Here is a 16,506-nt window from a genome sequence, read left to right as displayed (position 1 = left end):
AACAAATGTGCATTGATCTCTGGCCATCTGTGGCCAATTGTAAGAACCAAGACTTTGCTTCTGACACGAGCGTTAAGCTAGCTAGCGAGAAAAACAGGGGGATGAAACATTTATAAAGGGCTTACAAAGCAGAACCGCAGCCCTGCTTCTATCAGACCGTGTCTGGATCCAGGCGGGTGGACCAGGTTTTTTGCTTTCTCTCCTTTTTTTTTCCCACTTTTGTACTGCTGAGCCCACCTTCAATCAGAAATGTCATGATGCGTTAACAACAGCAGGCCCGGGCTAATCGAATCTCCCCGTAGTTTACAGTACACTCGGCCTTCCTCCTAGTTCCCCTGCCGTTCGATGCTATTGACGCGTGAAAGGTTTCGCCATCGACCGCGATAGCCGTTCGAGGCTCTCGGGGAATCGGCAGCTCGCTCCCAACCCACAGGTGTGGCAAATAATGCCAGTTAGAGCGGGAGAGGAGGGAGGGGAAAAAAAAAAATCAAAATCTAGTCCGTAATGACGAGCTAATCAATGGGTGCCTGTGCAGGGCTGTACACACACACACACACACACACACACACACACTCACACTCACTCACAAGACACGGGCGCGCACAGAGACAAAAAAAACACAATTTCACGCCCTGCTGCCGCCCGCCGCCTCACCTCTCTGCCGGCCCTGGATGCTGCGCAGCGCCAGGATGTTCTGCTCGTCGGCGAGGAACTGCCTCATCTTGTGGAAGGGCTCCTTCCCCCGGATGGTGAGCTTGTTCCAGGGCTTGGGCCGGGCCAGGATCTCGCTGACGGAGCCCTGCGACAGGCCCAGCACGTAGTGGCCGAAGACGCGCTGGCCGATGTTGTGCTTGATCAGCTGCTCCTTGACCTGCCGGGCGATCTCGGCCGTGTCCATGTCCTCGCCGTCCAGGATGCTGCCCGTGGTGGCGTCCGAGTGGCTTGGCGACGGCGACGGCGCGCTGCCGGCGGTGCTGCTGCCGTTGACGGGCGCCATGTCCGGGCTGGCCGGCGGCGGCTGGGGGCTGCTGGCCGCCAGCGGGATGGAGGCGGCGCCCGAGCCCGGGGTGGAGGTAGGGATGGAGCTGAGGGTCGGGGTGAAGGGCGTGAAGAGCAGGGCCCCGCCGGGGATGCCGGACGACTCGTGCAAGGCTTTGGAGTAGAAGGTCTGGAGCAGCTGCCGTTGGATGAGGGAGTTCAAGGCCAGCTTCCCCCCCACCAGGGGGAACATGGGGGAGTAGAAGTCCTGCCCGATGCCCGTCGGGGTGAAGGGGTGCGTTTCGCCGCCGCTGCTGGTGGAGGTGGCAGTGTTGACGGGCTCTGTGTGGGCGCGGGACAGAGGGAGCTGGGAGGAGGAGGAGGAGGACGAAGAGGGCAGAGATGGGGGTGGGGGAGGGGGCGAGGACTCGCCGGCCATGGCCTCCTCCTTCGCAGCCGGCTCTTCTGTCCCTTTTCGTCCGGCTGACCCTACAAGAAAGGTCAAACACACCATGCATTATGGGGGAGTCAACAAAAAAGGGGGTTCCGCAAAAAAAAAAGAGGGGTGGTGGGGGGGTTTGGGGGGGTGGTGGAAAAGTTATCCAAAGGATGTTTCTCGTTTTTTTTTTTGTTTTTTTTCTCAATTAGTCAGTTTTGTTTTTTGTTTTTTTGTTCCTTTTTTGCCAAGCCCCCCAGACAAAGTGCCCATGCATTTGTGATTTCAACCTTTCTTGTAAGCCACAGCCTGGAAGAAAAAAAGGACACACACACATACACAATTGACACTGTGCCACTTAGGCAGATTAGCTTGGCCCGGGATGCGGCCGCGGCCGCGCTCCCTCCCTCTCTCGCAGGCGGCCGGAGTTGGAGGGATGCGGACGGGGTGAAACGATGTCCTCAGATAGCCGAAGAAAAAAAGCCACCCACGTGAGTTCCTCTTCTGGAGCCGCGTTACCGAAGCAGCGACCAATCCCACAGGGGACGCTGCTTCACAGTCTCAAGTTCATGTAAATACATCCAGGAAATAAAACAAAGCTTGATGGCAAGGAAACAAAAAAAAAAAAACAGAACAAAAAAAACAACAAAAAAACACAGAAGCAAAACAAATGGAGCGTGCGGCTCTGCCCACTCACAATAAAGGCAGTGTTGTTCTTTCCCAGCCTCAATGGTTAAGACTGCTTACATTTTACAAACACCTTAAGTGGATAAAATCAGGAAAAAAATAATATTTGTAGTATTTGTATTTGTATTTGTAACGACTCCAATCCTTTTTGATTAGAAGAGCTGGGAGAAATATTATTCTAATGCATAACCAGCGAGACTTCACATGATCGAAGTCGACAGTAAACTCCCCTTACCGCGAATGTTAATCAATTCAGGGCTGTTCAACTATTCAAGCCTAAAGCCATGACATTTCGAGCCCATAAACACTGTTGCAGAGGGCGAGCGCCCTGATGTCCGCCAGATAGTGCCGTGTCCTCATTTGTGTGTGTGTGTGTGTGTGTGTGTGTGTGTGTGTGTGTGTGTGTGTGTGTGCTCGCAAACTGTGTTGGTGTTCGGGCTGACCTCCCGCCGCGACGTTCAAGAACACCGTGCACTTACACACACACACACGCACGCACGCACGCACACACGCACAAGGCCGAATCAACAACGGCTGCGCACCAAAATGCAAACCGTTCGGTGGGTGAGAGAGAGATGAAGTATTCTCAGAGAAGAAGACCTGACGCACACGCGCAGGGGCGCATGTGCAACCACCTAGCCCTGCAGCTGAGCCCTCGCCTGCAAGTCGCCTTCCACTCTTCGGGAGCGGCAGACCTAACGTTGACCTCGCGTCCGTCGCTCCGGACTTACCGCTGAGCTCCGTGTTGGCGATGCGCATGGCGGCGCTCTCCGACTGCAGGCTGCGGTTCCTCTCCAGCAGCAGCACGTCCAGAGGTTTGGAGGAGTCCTGGGAGAGAAATCAGCGCAATTAATGAGAATTTCCTTTTTTCTTTTTTTTTTTGACTAATCGTTTTGGTTTATAAAACATTACAATTGAGCCTTAATGGCTTGAAGACTATCAAGTGTGTGACGTTTCTTTACTGGACGAAGCTCAATGTGTCTACCTGCGCAGAGTCGGACGTCCCAAACTCCATCGACTTCAGGATACTGCAGGAGAAAAAACATGTTTTTTCATTCATTTTCAAAAACAACAACAACAACAACAACAAAACTATTTTGCTGCAGAGTTACAGGTAGTGATAAAAAAAAAAACAGATGGATCATTTGTATTGTGCTGGTGAAGACATCAAATACGTGCGATAAACACCCTAACGCCACACAAACAAACACACATTTACCTCAGTTCTTTCTTCACTTCCTCATAGTCGGCCTGGTGCTGCAGTTTCTCCTCCAGCTCCTGTTTACGAGAAAGAGGTAAAAGAAAAAAAACACACACTTTAAAAAAAACGAAAAACGAAAAAAAAAAAATCGGGTAGTTCATTCAAACACCAAGTCAATGGGTTTGTTTGTATGGACAACAGCACGGAAACAGTCTTTCTCTTTATTTATTTGTGACTTCGCAAATCTGCGGTGTGGGGCTGTGGATTTCAGCTCGTTCCCGGCAGTGTGTGTGTGGTTTTTTTTTCTTTTTTCTTTTTTTACGCGCGCACCTTGAGCGTGGCCGTCTTGCTGCTGAGCTGCTGCTCCAGCTGTGCGATCTGGGAGCCGGTGGTCTCTCGGAGTTTGGTCAGGCTGGCCTGCAGTCTCTGGACGTCCTCCACCAGCTGGGCGGTCTCCCTCTCTTTGGCCCTGAGCTCCGCCTCCAGACTTGAGTGAGGTGCCACCTCGGCCTCCTGCTCCTGCATCGTAAAAGAAAAAGCCGAGGCGGGCGGCACTTGAAATATTACGACCGGCGCTTACCGGTAATTGCGAAACCACTCGCTGCAAGTCGTGCTCTGGCATTAGAAATATAATCAGCGAGCTGATCTGTTTTTTCCCCCTTCTTCTTCTTCTTCTTCTTCAGAAAAGCCCCCTACTTAACATCAACGTGTCAATACCCCATCAATACACCAATCTCCCGCTGATTTATTGACACTGAAGGCTGACCTTTGAGACCACTGCTGCATTCATTGAGTCTTTAAACAGCTGATGGCTCTCGGTGCGACCATGCCAAGCAAGTGTTTATCCTATCAATATCTTTTGGCCGGCCATCTAGTAATTCAGCGTAGCAATGAAACTTGATACCGTGTCAGGGTCGGCCTTGGACGGGCTGTTGAGCTGCTGGGATTGGTTACTCAAGGACAGCCGCTCTTTAAGTGACTCCGCCTCTCTCTGGGCTGATTCTGCCCGCTGCAAGGAGAAGAAGGAGAGATACAGTTTAAAGGTTAGGGGAAAAAAATCTACCGATAGCAGAGTTAGGTGTCATAAATCTTGATTGGCTTTAAGATTAAACATAATGCACGAAAAACATTTTTTTACTCGGGCAAATCCTATAAACGTTTGCGCAATTTTAACAGAGTAGTTGAGGGTTTTACACGTGGAGGTGACAAAATAGCTGACAAACCATGAAATCAAGTGTTATTACTGTCGAGAAGCCCCCCTACACCCAAGCTGTGTGTTTTTCTTTTACAGTAAAAGCTCACTGTCAGAATTGGCGGCTTAATCCAAAAGAAACAAATTAGAAAGAAAAATGCAATGTGGTGTATTTATTCTTAATAGAAAGGTTAAAATAGTCCAGAAAATTAAGATGATTTCTCCTGCCTGGGATTTATGGCCAGGCTGCCACGCTCCACTTGGGAATCATTTGCAACACTGGCCAACTTGCCATCATTAGGAGTTACAGGGAGCCGGCTCCACAGTGCTCTTAATTGCAACCATATTGAGGGCTGTTATTGACTGGGTGGGAGTTGGACCGCTGGTCGCAAAAAAAAAAAAGGAAGAAAATTCTGTTTTCCATTTTCTCTTTATAAAAGCGTATTAAAAGTCTGTGACTGAGCTGGAGGCCATGCTGTCATCCTTTGTAAAGCTCAAGTCAGAAGTGTGAATAGTGTGTGCGCGCGCGCTGTGTGTGTGTGTGTGTGTGTGTGCGTGCGTGGCATTATAGTTGGAGAGCTAACCTTCGGGCTAATATTAACATTACATGCCTATGCTACCCCTTCAGCCACAGATCATACTCCTGGGCTAATAATGAAAGTTAACAACAATGACATTAACAGATACCACAGGAATATTTACAGCGGGAGGGCAGGGGCCAGCCGGGGGGCTGCTTTTGTAGGTGTGTAATTAACACAAACAGCAGCCCTCGCAGGAGACGCCTTCATTAACCAACAAAAACAAGGCTTTGAGATTGTCTCCAGATAATATTGTGGATTTTGGAGGTATTCTTGGTGATGTTCTGCATTTATTTTTATTTTTTTTCGCTATTTGCATCTCTCAAAATGAGAAAGAAACTCGCAGGTGTTGTTTGGCTTGACGTTCTACCTTCGAATTATTTGAGCACCCAAATCTTTTTAATTCTGCAACGCATTTTTAAAGTTGGACCATAAAAAAATAAAAAAAACATCAGGTGAGTGAGTGTCTCGCTTTCTGTGTAATGTAACAATAAAAGCTGACAAGCCGCGGTGGTGGTGGTGGGAAAAAAGAAAAACAGAACAGAAAAAGGCAAGACAGACAGAGAGGGTTGGGGCAGGTTACCTGATTGGCTCTCTCCAGATCGGTCATCAACATCTCAATCTCATCGGCCCTGGGGAAGACATTTACTGTTACAACAACGACAGTGACTCGCTTTATGGCACACCTACTAAAACACGGCGCGCACAAATAAAAATAAAAATAAAAAAAAGGGATAGAAAAATGATACTAAGGAGAACAAAGTGCAACCGTGCACGCAGCCCAGCGTGCACGTGCAAACCGTTCAGAGATATTAAAAAAAAAAAAAAAAAAAAAACATTTGGAGGCTCCCGTGTCCATTAAGCTACTGTCTAAATTTCACCTTAATCCATTGATTGTGAACTCCATAACCCAAACAGCTTGTATGCATGCATGCGTGCGTGCGTGTATTAGTGCGTGCGTGTGTTTTCTGTGAGTGGGTGTGCACATGTAAGCCCCCCCTAAAGCCCGGCCACACTAAAACAGAGGGATTACATTAATAGAGCTCTAAGTCCTAATACAGCAGACTAATCTGCTATGAAGCTGTGTGATTGTGTCTGACTAATGGTCTGGATAGGGGCCACGGTTCACCTCCTATTTGCTGGAGGTCAGAAGGCAGGAATACATTCCTACGGCGGCCGGACAGATAGATCGGCGACACTCATCTCCCTCGTCGAGGTCCGCGTACGATGACTTTGGTTTCGTTATACGTGGAAGTGTTACTGCTGACGTACAATTTACGCGAAAACCCCCCAGCATCTTTTTGTTGACGCAGCTCGGAATAATTGTATGATTCTGGGAGATTCTCATTACGGTTCGACGTGATTGTCTTTCAAATTTTTCCTCTGGAGCTTAAAGAAAAGCAGCTCGACAATCTCCTCGTCTGCCAGGCCGTGATGCGGAAATACGTCCCGACAGTACGATGATGCAACCGTGTTTTCTAATCCTCTTTTTTTTTTTTTTTTGATTCTCGGATATCTCTGAAAACACTTAATTGACTGATCAGTCAGTTAAGCGCATGAAAGAGTTGGCAGAGCGGCGCCAGGAGCAATTTTTAGAAAAGGCCCGAGATGACGCCTTCATTCCCGCTCCGTTTGGCTGCCATCAATCCAGAAGGCTAAAATCAAAAAAGGGTGCAGTATTTTGATGTTCAATCAAAAGATTTGATACTGTGTCCCAGTTATTGACATGGGCCATCCGCAAATCACTGTGAGTCTAAACAAGCTTTGCTTTGGTCGTCAGAGCGAGAAAAAAAACGTCGGCGAGTGTTTTTAGTTCAGTCGAGCGCCGAGCGGCACAACAAAGCGTCGCTCTTGGCAGCCGATCCCCGAGTGCCGTCGGTCCGGGACTTGATATAAGTGGACAGAAGTGGCGGCGGCCGCAGTGCCGTCTGATGGCGCATTTAACCGGCCATCATCGCCACGTTGCGGCGCAATGTGCCGTTTCACTTTGTTTTCGCCGCCTGCCCAGCTTCATGAAGGTCTCGATTCCCATCGGCCCCCTTTCGCCCCCCCCATCAACTTGTGTCTCGGCTCTTGGTGTGGCAGGTCATCACGTCTCGGCTCGGGGTTGTTAGGTTTTAAATGCTGCTCCTGCGACGCCGAAAGCACACTTTGGCAGCCAGCGCTCGAAAAACTATCGATCGGAGGCGCGAAACAAAAGCGGGACTCTCGCCTTTCTTTTCCGATAGTGGCTGGAATCAATAACTTTTTAGAGGAACGACCCGGTTTAAAAAGTACTTTGAAATTCTCAATTGGACAACTGTCATTACGGTAGTGCTAAACGGTTTAAATCCAGCTTCTGTTTGCTGAGGAAAAGCGTTCCTCCAACCAGGTTTTTACTTTGATACATTTTTGCCAAACGTGTGAAACAGTTTGAGGCTGTTCAATGACGTTTTGCAATGGAGAACATTCTCAGACTGTAAAATTCACTGTGCGCGGTCCAGTCGCGATTAGTGCCATGCTGGGTGTGCAAACAAACCTGACACAAAAGACGACACAAGGACAAATTCAATTAAATCTCAAGGCAGCCCGAAGAAGGCGCGTGTATGCATGCGTACGCCGGCTGATGGAGCGATAGAATAGATGCTCGGCGGTGAATGCGAAGACGCGAGCGTCCATTAAGAACCGTATCCCGCCGCCGCTCCCACCACCATCTTTTCTTTTCACCGTGAACCCAACAACCCGCGCGCCTTTTGTGTTTGTGCGTCACACGATGAAGGAACGGCGTTATGTCCCATAGGCCTGAGTACCACTGATTTGAATGTGTTTAACAAAACAGACACAGTTGATATTAGGTCAACACTGTGCCACGGGCGATGCAGCAAAAGAGAGTCAGCTGTGGGTGGGAGAGCTTTTTCACTCTGCCCGCCGCTTTATTCTCCCCACCCCCCCAACCCCACTCCTGACAGTTAAAAGGATCTAGTGTGCATTTAAAGCAAAAAAAATAAAATTCATAATAATAGTACGCAGCCTCACCGGCTTTTATCCCGTCTTAAGCTATAGTGTGCACGACTCACGTGCGCGCTCGCACGGCTCGCGGACGCGAGGGGGTCAGCGAGCCAAACGAGGGAGGCAAAGCTTGTAATGGAGAGCGTTGGCCGGCCGGTAATGCAACCCAAATACAGCGCCGCCGCTCCTGCTCCAAATGTGATCATTTAATCAAAGTACAGATGCACAAAGTCTTCTTAAATAACCTTTGGATTTGGCTGTATTTGGGAATTATAAAGGCAAAGCTAGCGGCTGAGGGCCAAAGCAGATCACAGGGAAGGGGATTTTCTGCATATCCTGGTACAGTGGCGGAGGCGGCGAAGGGAAGGGAAGGGAAGGGAAGGGAAGGGAAGGGAAGGGAACCGGGTCGGGCCGGGCCGTGCCGGGCCCCAGAACGCCGCTAGAATGAATTCGTCAAAACGGAGACTAGCGCATCCCGACCAGACGACGCTGGTTTCAGGTCACCGAAAAAAAAATAAATAAATAAAAATAATTCCACCCCAAATTGCCGCTGCGTTGCCGCCACAGGGAGGAGCTGTGGAGCAGAAGCTTTGCACGCGAGTTCAAGAAGTGCACCCAATCTTTAGTAGCATGAAAGCTTGACGGGTGCACACAGTGACATCAGTGGGCACCGTCGGACTTCAGAAACAAGGCTGGAGCCTCTGAGCCCCTACTGTACTTCCTCCATCTCAGACAGGCCTTTTCATCTCTTATCTCTCCTCTACGCCCCCCCCGCCCCCCAAACCACCACTAAACCGGGCTCTCTCTTTCTTTTTCCATCCCTCCTCCTCCTCCCTTCCCTCAACCTGTTTCTCTTCCTCTCGCCCTCCTCTTTCCCTCCTTTCATCTCCCCACACACTCCCCCTCTCATCTTTTGCCCTCTCTTCCTCCGCCCCTGTCCCCCTCCTCCTCCGCCGCCTCCTCCTCCGTGCCAGCAGGATATTCCCCTGATTTAGGTTTTCATTTCCCCCCTCCATCGCGCCTCTTATCCCCTCTTCCTCGCCGTAGCCTCCAGCCCAACTTGCTTTTTGCCCTCCAGCTTTCATCACTCTGCACGCACCAACCGCCCCTTTCCCCCACCGCCACCTCCTCCTCCACCCCTTCACCTTTTCTCTCGACGTGGCTTTCCCCCCACGCTGCACTTTCACACTTTCACAGCGTGTTACCTCGGGGATTTCAAGGAGGCTTAAAAAGACGTCGGCGGCTACGAGACCTACGAGTTTTGTTTTTGTTGTTTTTTTTTTATGGAGGGGGGGGGTGGGGGGTGCGCGTGCTCGCTTGCTCACGACCGACCGACCCGGCACAACACAACAAATCGATTGCTGCTGAATTATCAGCAATTAAATGCCTTTCCCCAAAATGGTATCGAGCCTTGTACTTAAAGATACACACACACCCAGGCAGAACACTCACTCCCTCTCTCTCTCCTTCCCTCTCTCTCTCTCGCTCGCAGACACACGCACGCCCTGTGAGGTTAGCAATCAATATATCATTAATCTTTAACAGGGACTAAACGGGTAAAACGCGGCCAGCCAGACCCTCGCAGCGCCAACAGACAAGAGCAGAGCAGAGGCTACATCAGCAGGCCCACCTCCCGCTGACACTGGCGCACCCCGGGCGGCGCAACATCGACCAAAATTCTCAAGGAGTGCGCGTGAGCGTGTGCGTATCCAATGTGTGTGTGTGTGTGTGTGTGTGTGTGTGTGTTTTAAAAGGCAGATTACCCGAATGTAGCTGAGTGGATGGAAGGGGGAGGGATTTGTCACGCAATGTCCTCCTTAGTGGAAAGTTTAGAGCGCGTGTGAGTGACGCGCTCCGGTTTGTGTGTGTGTGGGCGTGAGGGAAGGCGGGGGGGGGGATAAAAAAAACGCCAATACGTATGGTGTGTGTGTGTGTGTGTTTCGTGGCGCCCCCCCAAAAAAAATGTATGCAGTCAAAGGGTTAAAAGTTGTGTTCAGCCAAACACTGGCGATTTGCTCAGCCAAGCAGTAAACGGGGGAAGGACTCCAAGGACTGGGAGGAGGGTGCAGGGTTAGAGAGGGTTTGTGTGCGCTTTAAAGCGTTGCATTAAAATTTCAGATCACAGCACGCCACATAGTCAAGGACCCCGACTGCCTCAGGCTCGCTCGCGCATGCGTGCGCGTGTGTGTGTGTGTGTGCTTGTTTGCGTGCTGTGCCGCGGCATGTGTTTGTTAGCTCCCATAAGCAAATGGCGCCTGCTTTATTATTATTATAGTTCCCCTTTTTCGAAAGTGCGTTTGCTCGGAGAAAAAAAGGGTTCGAGGGATGAAGTAAAAAAAGAAGAAGGGGGAGGCCCGGCGGATTCCGGCTATGAAATCTGCCGATTACAATGTGTGTCACTTCTTCCAGTGGCGCTTTCCTCCCACTTCTGCCAGGTTCGGCGTTTGAGGGATAAAAGAGCAACTGTGGGAGCAGGCGAGGTAAGGAGGGAAAAAAAAAAGAAGGATAAGGAGGGGAAAAAAAGTGAAAAACAGCTGTGAGGGAGAGAGGAGGAATCGATCTGTTTTTAACAGCCAATCAATTTAACAACTCTGTTAATGGAGAGACGCGGTGAGTTTGGGACATGGCAAATGGGGTCTGGAAGGGAGGGGGGTGGGGTGGGGGACGGGGACTTTAAAAGCGAGGTTGATACCCTGCCTCGTGTGAGCTCACCGAGGGCGCCCTTGACCACTTTAAGATTTAGAAGAAGGCGATCGCGTTTCAGGAAATCTAGTTTTTACGAGGCACCACTTACCAATAAAATCCCGCTAAAGGTTTTTTTTTCTTCTCTCTCTCTCTCTCTCCCTCTCTCTCTCTCTTTTCTGAGAATTTCAAACTTTTCAGAGCACGTTTTGGAAGCTTGAGTGTTTCTGGTTCCCACTGCCTAATCCCGTGGGAGCCAGTGGCGTGAATGTCATTACGTGCCACTCAGTGGTGTGGAGTGCTGACACGGAAATGCTTCTGTTCTCAACCTCGCTGCCACGCCGGGATCAATAATGATAGATGCCGACAGCTCGGGCACGTGAAGCTATGCAAGCTCTGGGTGGGGGGGCGGGAGGAGTGTCCCGCTGGAAGCCTGTGCTGCTGCCAGTAGAAGATCTTCGAGTGACCTTTTTCCTTTTTTAAAAAATATTCTCCTCTCTTCTGTGAGTCCTCCAAACTGCACTTCCATTACACGGCACAAGTTCAGGCCTCGAACGCGACACTTGTGTCTTGGGTTCGGCCTTTATTTCACATGGCAACAACGGTTGAGCAAACTCCTGATAACGCAGGAACTGCGAACTGTGAGACTGGAGCGCCCGAGAGAAGGCGAATGCACCAGACTGCGCAACGTTTTTGGTTTAATGGAGAGAAAAAAAGAGAAACACAAAATATATCTGTATGTTTTGGTGCATCCATTCCCCATTGACCCCCTTTGTTTGCTCTTGCGACAGTAAGTGCAATGCTGCTGCTCGCTAACTGGGAGCGTTTTGCTTTTTCAATTTTTTTTTGGTAGCTATTCAACAAAAAAATAATACAATTAATGAATGCATATAACTCAGTTATAAACATATTGTAATAAAACACCCATCTGAAAAACAAAAGACGCCCCCCGCTCAATAAAGTTTATGTAATAGACACTTGTGTGAAGTAGTCAGTTTTTGCAATCCCCCTCCAAGCCCGCGGTTCACTGTAACACTGGCGGTGATAGGCTGATGAATCGTGACAGAGAGTGAAATTCTATAGTGTCACAACACTATTTTTACTCATCGCCCTGTAGAGGAATGTCTTGCGTGCAGGCGCCAGTTCACGTTCCATTCAGCTCCTGTGCTACGTCATTTCTAAATGCTTCCGTCTAAACACGGCAGAAAAGAACCTCCTATTTTTTTTTGTTGGATTTGGTGGTGGCATCTTTCCCTGTCAGTGTTCACAGAATCCAGCTGTTTGGGAGAGTTTGGTTGGGGTTCGGTGTACAGACAATGGAGTAAACAGGACGATACTGTCAGGCAACAGAGGCTGAAAGAACCTAGGGGGGGGGGGAAGAGCCAAGACACATACTTTGCTGTGGATTCCTCATCATACTTGGTCTTCAAATCAAAGAGCTCAGCCTGAGTTGTTTCAAGTGCTGTGAAAGATGGAGAAAGAGTCAGTGTTGAGTTTCCCCCCGTCTTGCTGTAATCAAACGAACTAGCATGGAAACATTTTGTCAAACAAAGCAATTAAACGAGAGACGGCTATGACGCTGGGTTGCTTGTCCCGGCCTCAGTGTGTTTAAAGTACAATTCATTGGACTGTTTGCTCGCGCTAACTGGCTGCGGTTTGTCTCCAAAGCTGCCGCGCAACCAAATATTGAAGGAATTGACGTGTGCCCCCCCCCCCATTCACATTCAAAACCCATGGCTGGATGTACGGGACTGAATATATCCAGAGACGTACCTGTCTGTATGGACTGGGCCTTGTGTTCAGACTCCTCCAACCTTGAGGTCATGGAGTCCTGGCTCTCCTGAAGTTTCCTGCAGAGGCGAGCGAGAGAGAAAGAAAGAGAGAGAGAGGGAGAGAAAAAAGAAAAGAAAGAGCAAAAGGCAGGGTGAGGCAGAAAGCCACAGATAGAGATACTGAGTCAGTAAATCTTGGGTTCACACTTGGTGGCAAATATTCTCTGTTTTCCCACCATTTCCAAAGTGTTTTCCCCCACTAAAAATCCTCCCAACACAACCCACTCCTCATTAAGCAGCCCTATTAGGCAGGAATGTCTGGCCACTGGGGCAAACTGCACCCGGGCGGGGCGGGGGTGGGGTGGGCAGCAGGAGGGTGGTTGAGAAAGGGGAGGAGGGGGGGCCGGCGGGCAGGAGGAGAAGAAGAAGGGGAAAAAAAAAAAACCACAAGGATAAAATAGATTCATTCTTAGCACATAAGAAGTTGGCCTCTGCTAAGAAATTGCGACTGCGTGTAAAAACATCAATAATCCAGCACAAAGACGGTCTTTATGGCACTCTTTGATGCCCCCCTTCCCCGCCAATCCGTCTCTCCTGTCATTTCTATTTTTCTTCCCTCTACTTCATTCTTTCATCTCCTCCCAGCCCCTTCCATTCCTCGCCCCTCTCGCAGGATAGAGTGCATCGGAGGTGCCATCCATTTGCCGCCGCTCTCAGACACAGGAAGTCAGCCCTCCGCAGACAGGAAAGGGCCTATAAAATATGACGTAAAGGAAATACTGGCGGACAATTGATATTCTGCCGTCCGTCTGGAAGGGCGGGTGGGGGGGGGGGGGGTCAGCGGGCTGTGAACGCGTGTGACTGACACGGGTGGGGGGGGTGGGGGGGGGGGGCAGCTGCGACCGTTTCTTGCAAACCGGCGGGATGGTCTACTGGTTGACTAAACTAGAAGCGAAAACCACGGTAAAGCCTCGAAAAACATAACAGGCGAGGGCTGGTGGAGCTGAAAGGCAGGAGTTTTTCTTGGGAAAACTGTGATTATGACAAAAGATTTTTTTCCTGACCTGCATAAAAGGCAAAAGTAGCAGATAAGGGAACTGGAGGCACGATTTCAAACGCTGCAGTGTAAACAGCAAGCGCAGGAGCCGTTTCCTGTGCAGAGGCATTGACTCACGCGCTCTCTTTTCCTTCTGAGGCTGCTAAACGTACGAGTCCCGCACTGAAAACTCGACCCACATCCACGTCTCCATTTTACGCGCTGCAACTTCAGAGGAGCACAATTGATTATTCAAAGAAAACCTCCATAAGTCTCCATGAGAGAAAACTGCATATTCAGCCCGCAGGGAGAGTTCGCAGACTGACGCGAGGATTTGCTATCGTGTGTTTACAATGCGTAACCCGTTCCTTTAAAAAGACTCAACAATGTTATTTGAGGGATACCTGGAATATTTGTGGGGCTGATATCCAGTAAGGCAACATTCCAACACTCTCCTTCCCTTCCATTGTGCCGACTCGCTGCGCTCACCTGCATGCGCTTTGAGCGCCTCTCCTTAAAGTGGCACTTTGAAGGATTGTTCTCCCCGTAGCAGGGATGCAAATTATTGATTAATTCATTAATCGTTAGTTGATTGACCTTATCGATCGATTAACCATTAATTGAGAGGCGGCGATTTTTCCTGGGAACCTAAATTTCACCATGAAAAATGTGTAAGGAACACATGATTTAACCCTTCAATAGTTGAAGGTCCAATTTTTACATTAGAGAACAGACTTTAAGTTGAATTCTAATGGGTCACTTTTCACTCTAAAAAAAAAAAAGTTGTTTAAAAGTAACTTGTTCTAGGCATACAGGTATACACCACACCATTTAAAAAAAAAAAAAACTCAGTGTAAAAAATGTCCACTTAATCGCAACTAATTTAATTTAGTCGATTAAATTCTTAATCGACAATTAATCGATTAATTGTTAACCTCCCTACCCCGTGGCAACCGTCAGCCCTGTTGCATCTCTTTGTTTGGTGTTAAAAGTTAGAAAGAAAGAAAAGTGGGTCACCGCCGCCGTGGCAGCGGGTTTGGGGGGGGGCGAAGCGAGAGCAGCGGGTTGCGTCAAAGACGACGCTAGCTCGCGAGGAAAGTACCCGAGAGCAATTAACCGAGTACCTGAGATGAAACGGCCACCTGAAACATCTGCCTCATCGGTTGGCAGAAACAGCACCTTGCTCTTTAAAATAACAGGGACGAGGGGCAGCTCAATCATCGGGGGTGGGGGGGAGGCGCCAGTAAACCACTCGTGCACTATTTATCGCAGCATGTAATTAAGCATCACAATGAGTTTGTCGGCTGTTTCCAATTTTTTTTTTTGGGGGGGGGGGGAGGATTTTAAAAACACTATTTGCTGATGCCGTGCAAGTTTTATTGCACAGGAACAGCCTCTGCTCTTTGTTAGGGCGTATTTAAGATTTGATCCTTTGTCTGTTATTTTCGTGCTCCTTCGTTGCGCTCTCCTTTCACCATTAACGACTGGAGATTACAACTGCACTTCAGCGATGATCAATAAAACGCTGTGCGGATGCATAATGCATATCAGCTCCGCAGTCAGACCACATCCATCCATCATAGCCTTGAACGCCAGGCCGCCGCCCCCCCCCACCTCAGCAAAGACGCGTTTGTCTCTTTAATCCCCCCGGCTTTGCCAGCTAATCATATGAACGAACCGCATTTGACCCATTCAGAACAATCATGTGGTTATGTCAAAAAAATAAAGCGCATAATTGGACGACATAATTACACAAGTTTTCCCAAAAAACAGGAAGCTGAGTCACTGAGCGACACGAGAGGAGCCGCATTGAAGTTTCGAGGTCTGAAGAAGGAGTGAGCCGAAGTTACGGCTGCCGGCGTGTTGGGTGAACTGTCCATCTGGCTTTTGAATGGAGTCTTTAAAATAATAATAATAATAATAATAATAATAATAATAAAAAGAAAAGACAAACAATATCACAGGGATTCATTCATGACTTTACAAGAGTCAAAAGATCACTTGAGCAGTTAAAGCTCTTATTTTCCTCAAATATCCTGCAGCAATTTGTAAACTATTCATCGCTGCTCACAGGCTCCCATTTATCTTGAAATTATACGCGTTTTTAAAATGACCGGAAAACTGGCGTAAAAGGGAGGCAAACAAGATAACAAATAAATAGAACACTGGCATCAAAATAAAGCATTCTAACAATTCCGTGGGTTTCATTCAAGTCTATTTTCAAACCCGGCAGACGCTCGGCCATGATGAGTCAGAACACAAACGCCGCTTTACGGTAAAGAAGGAGCGCACCCATTGAGGCAGGAAGTACACAGGCATGTACATAGAGTCGATGTACATTGTCGGCTTCTGTGGAATCAACTATTCCACGAAGTCAGAAAGACACATAGAAAGCGCTGCACTTTAAGTCGAGAAATTTAAACCTATCGCTCAAAGTTAAAATCATAGCACATCAGCTGGAGGGCACAGTGGCCCTGAGGTTCTGAGTCGGCAAAATAATATAAAGGTTACTGCTTCCAGCCCAGCTGCTGCTGCTGCAGCACAAACACACACACGCGCACACAAACACATGCAGGTTTACCTCTCCTTCTCTGCATAGTCGTTGTGTAGCTGGAGTTGCTTTTCTTGGGCCAGATTCTCTGCTTGATTTTTCAGAGACTGCTCGTACTCTCGGATCTTCTCCTTCAAGGCCTTGATGGTCACCTCTGCCGGGGGGGGGGATGGGACAGGAAGTGGGGAGAGAGAACCGAGCGTGAAAAAAAAAGAAAATCAAGGATCGCACAGGGGTTGATAGTTTCTCCCCCCCCCCCCTTCCCTTTCTGTTCTTTTTCAACCTTCGGCGCAATTTACGGCTACGCCTGAAAACGCCCGAGCCAAGAAAAACCTTCAAAGTTTAAATATGTTAACTTCCAAATTTATCAAAAAAAAAAAAACTGACTGCGGCACTTTCCCCTGC

General features: G+C 48.9%; 1 protein-coding gene across 2 annotated transcripts in view; it reads right to left on the bottom strand.

Annotated features, from left to right (window-relative positions):
- The window catches only part of LOC142895280 (homeobox protein cut-like 1), a 68,175-nt gene that overhangs the window by 15,556 nt on the left and 36,113 nt on the right, over nt 1-16,506 (bottom strand). For both annotated transcript variants that reach the window (XM_076036189.1, XM_076036190.1), the window contains exons 6-15: nt 16,132-16,255; nt 12,516-12,592; nt 12,138-12,204; nt 5,656-5,704; nt 4,207-4,311; nt 3,633-3,821; nt 3,321-3,379; nt 3,087-3,129; nt 2,833-2,929; nt 655-1,467 (exon numbers count right to left, since the gene is read on the bottom strand). In XM_076036189.1, coding sequence (XP_075892304.1) covers nt 655-1,467; nt 2,833-2,929; nt 3,087-3,129; nt 3,321-3,379; nt 3,633-3,821; nt 4,207-4,311; nt 5,656-5,704; nt 12,138-12,204; nt 12,516-12,592; nt 16,132-16,255 — 1,623 coding nt within the window. The remainder of the gene's footprint in view (nt 1-654; nt 1,468-2,832; nt 2,930-3,086; nt 3,130-3,320; nt 3,380-3,632; nt 3,822-4,206; nt 4,312-5,655; nt 5,705-12,137; nt 12,205-12,515; nt 12,593-16,131; nt 16,256-16,506) is intronic.

The sequence above is a fragment of the Nelusetta ayraudi genome, unplaced genomic scaffold (assembly GCF_046127955.1).
Source record: "Nelusetta ayraudi isolate G7.1 ecotype Tasmania unplaced genomic scaffold, CSIRO-AGI_Nayr_v1 ptg000048l, whole genome shotgun sequence".
Lineage (NCBI taxonomy): Eukaryota > Metazoa > Chordata > Actinopteri > Tetraodontiformes > Monacanthidae > Nelusetta > Nelusetta ayraudi.
Note: the sequence above shows the minus strand (reverse complement) of the source record. Positions and strands in the feature narration are given on the sequence as shown.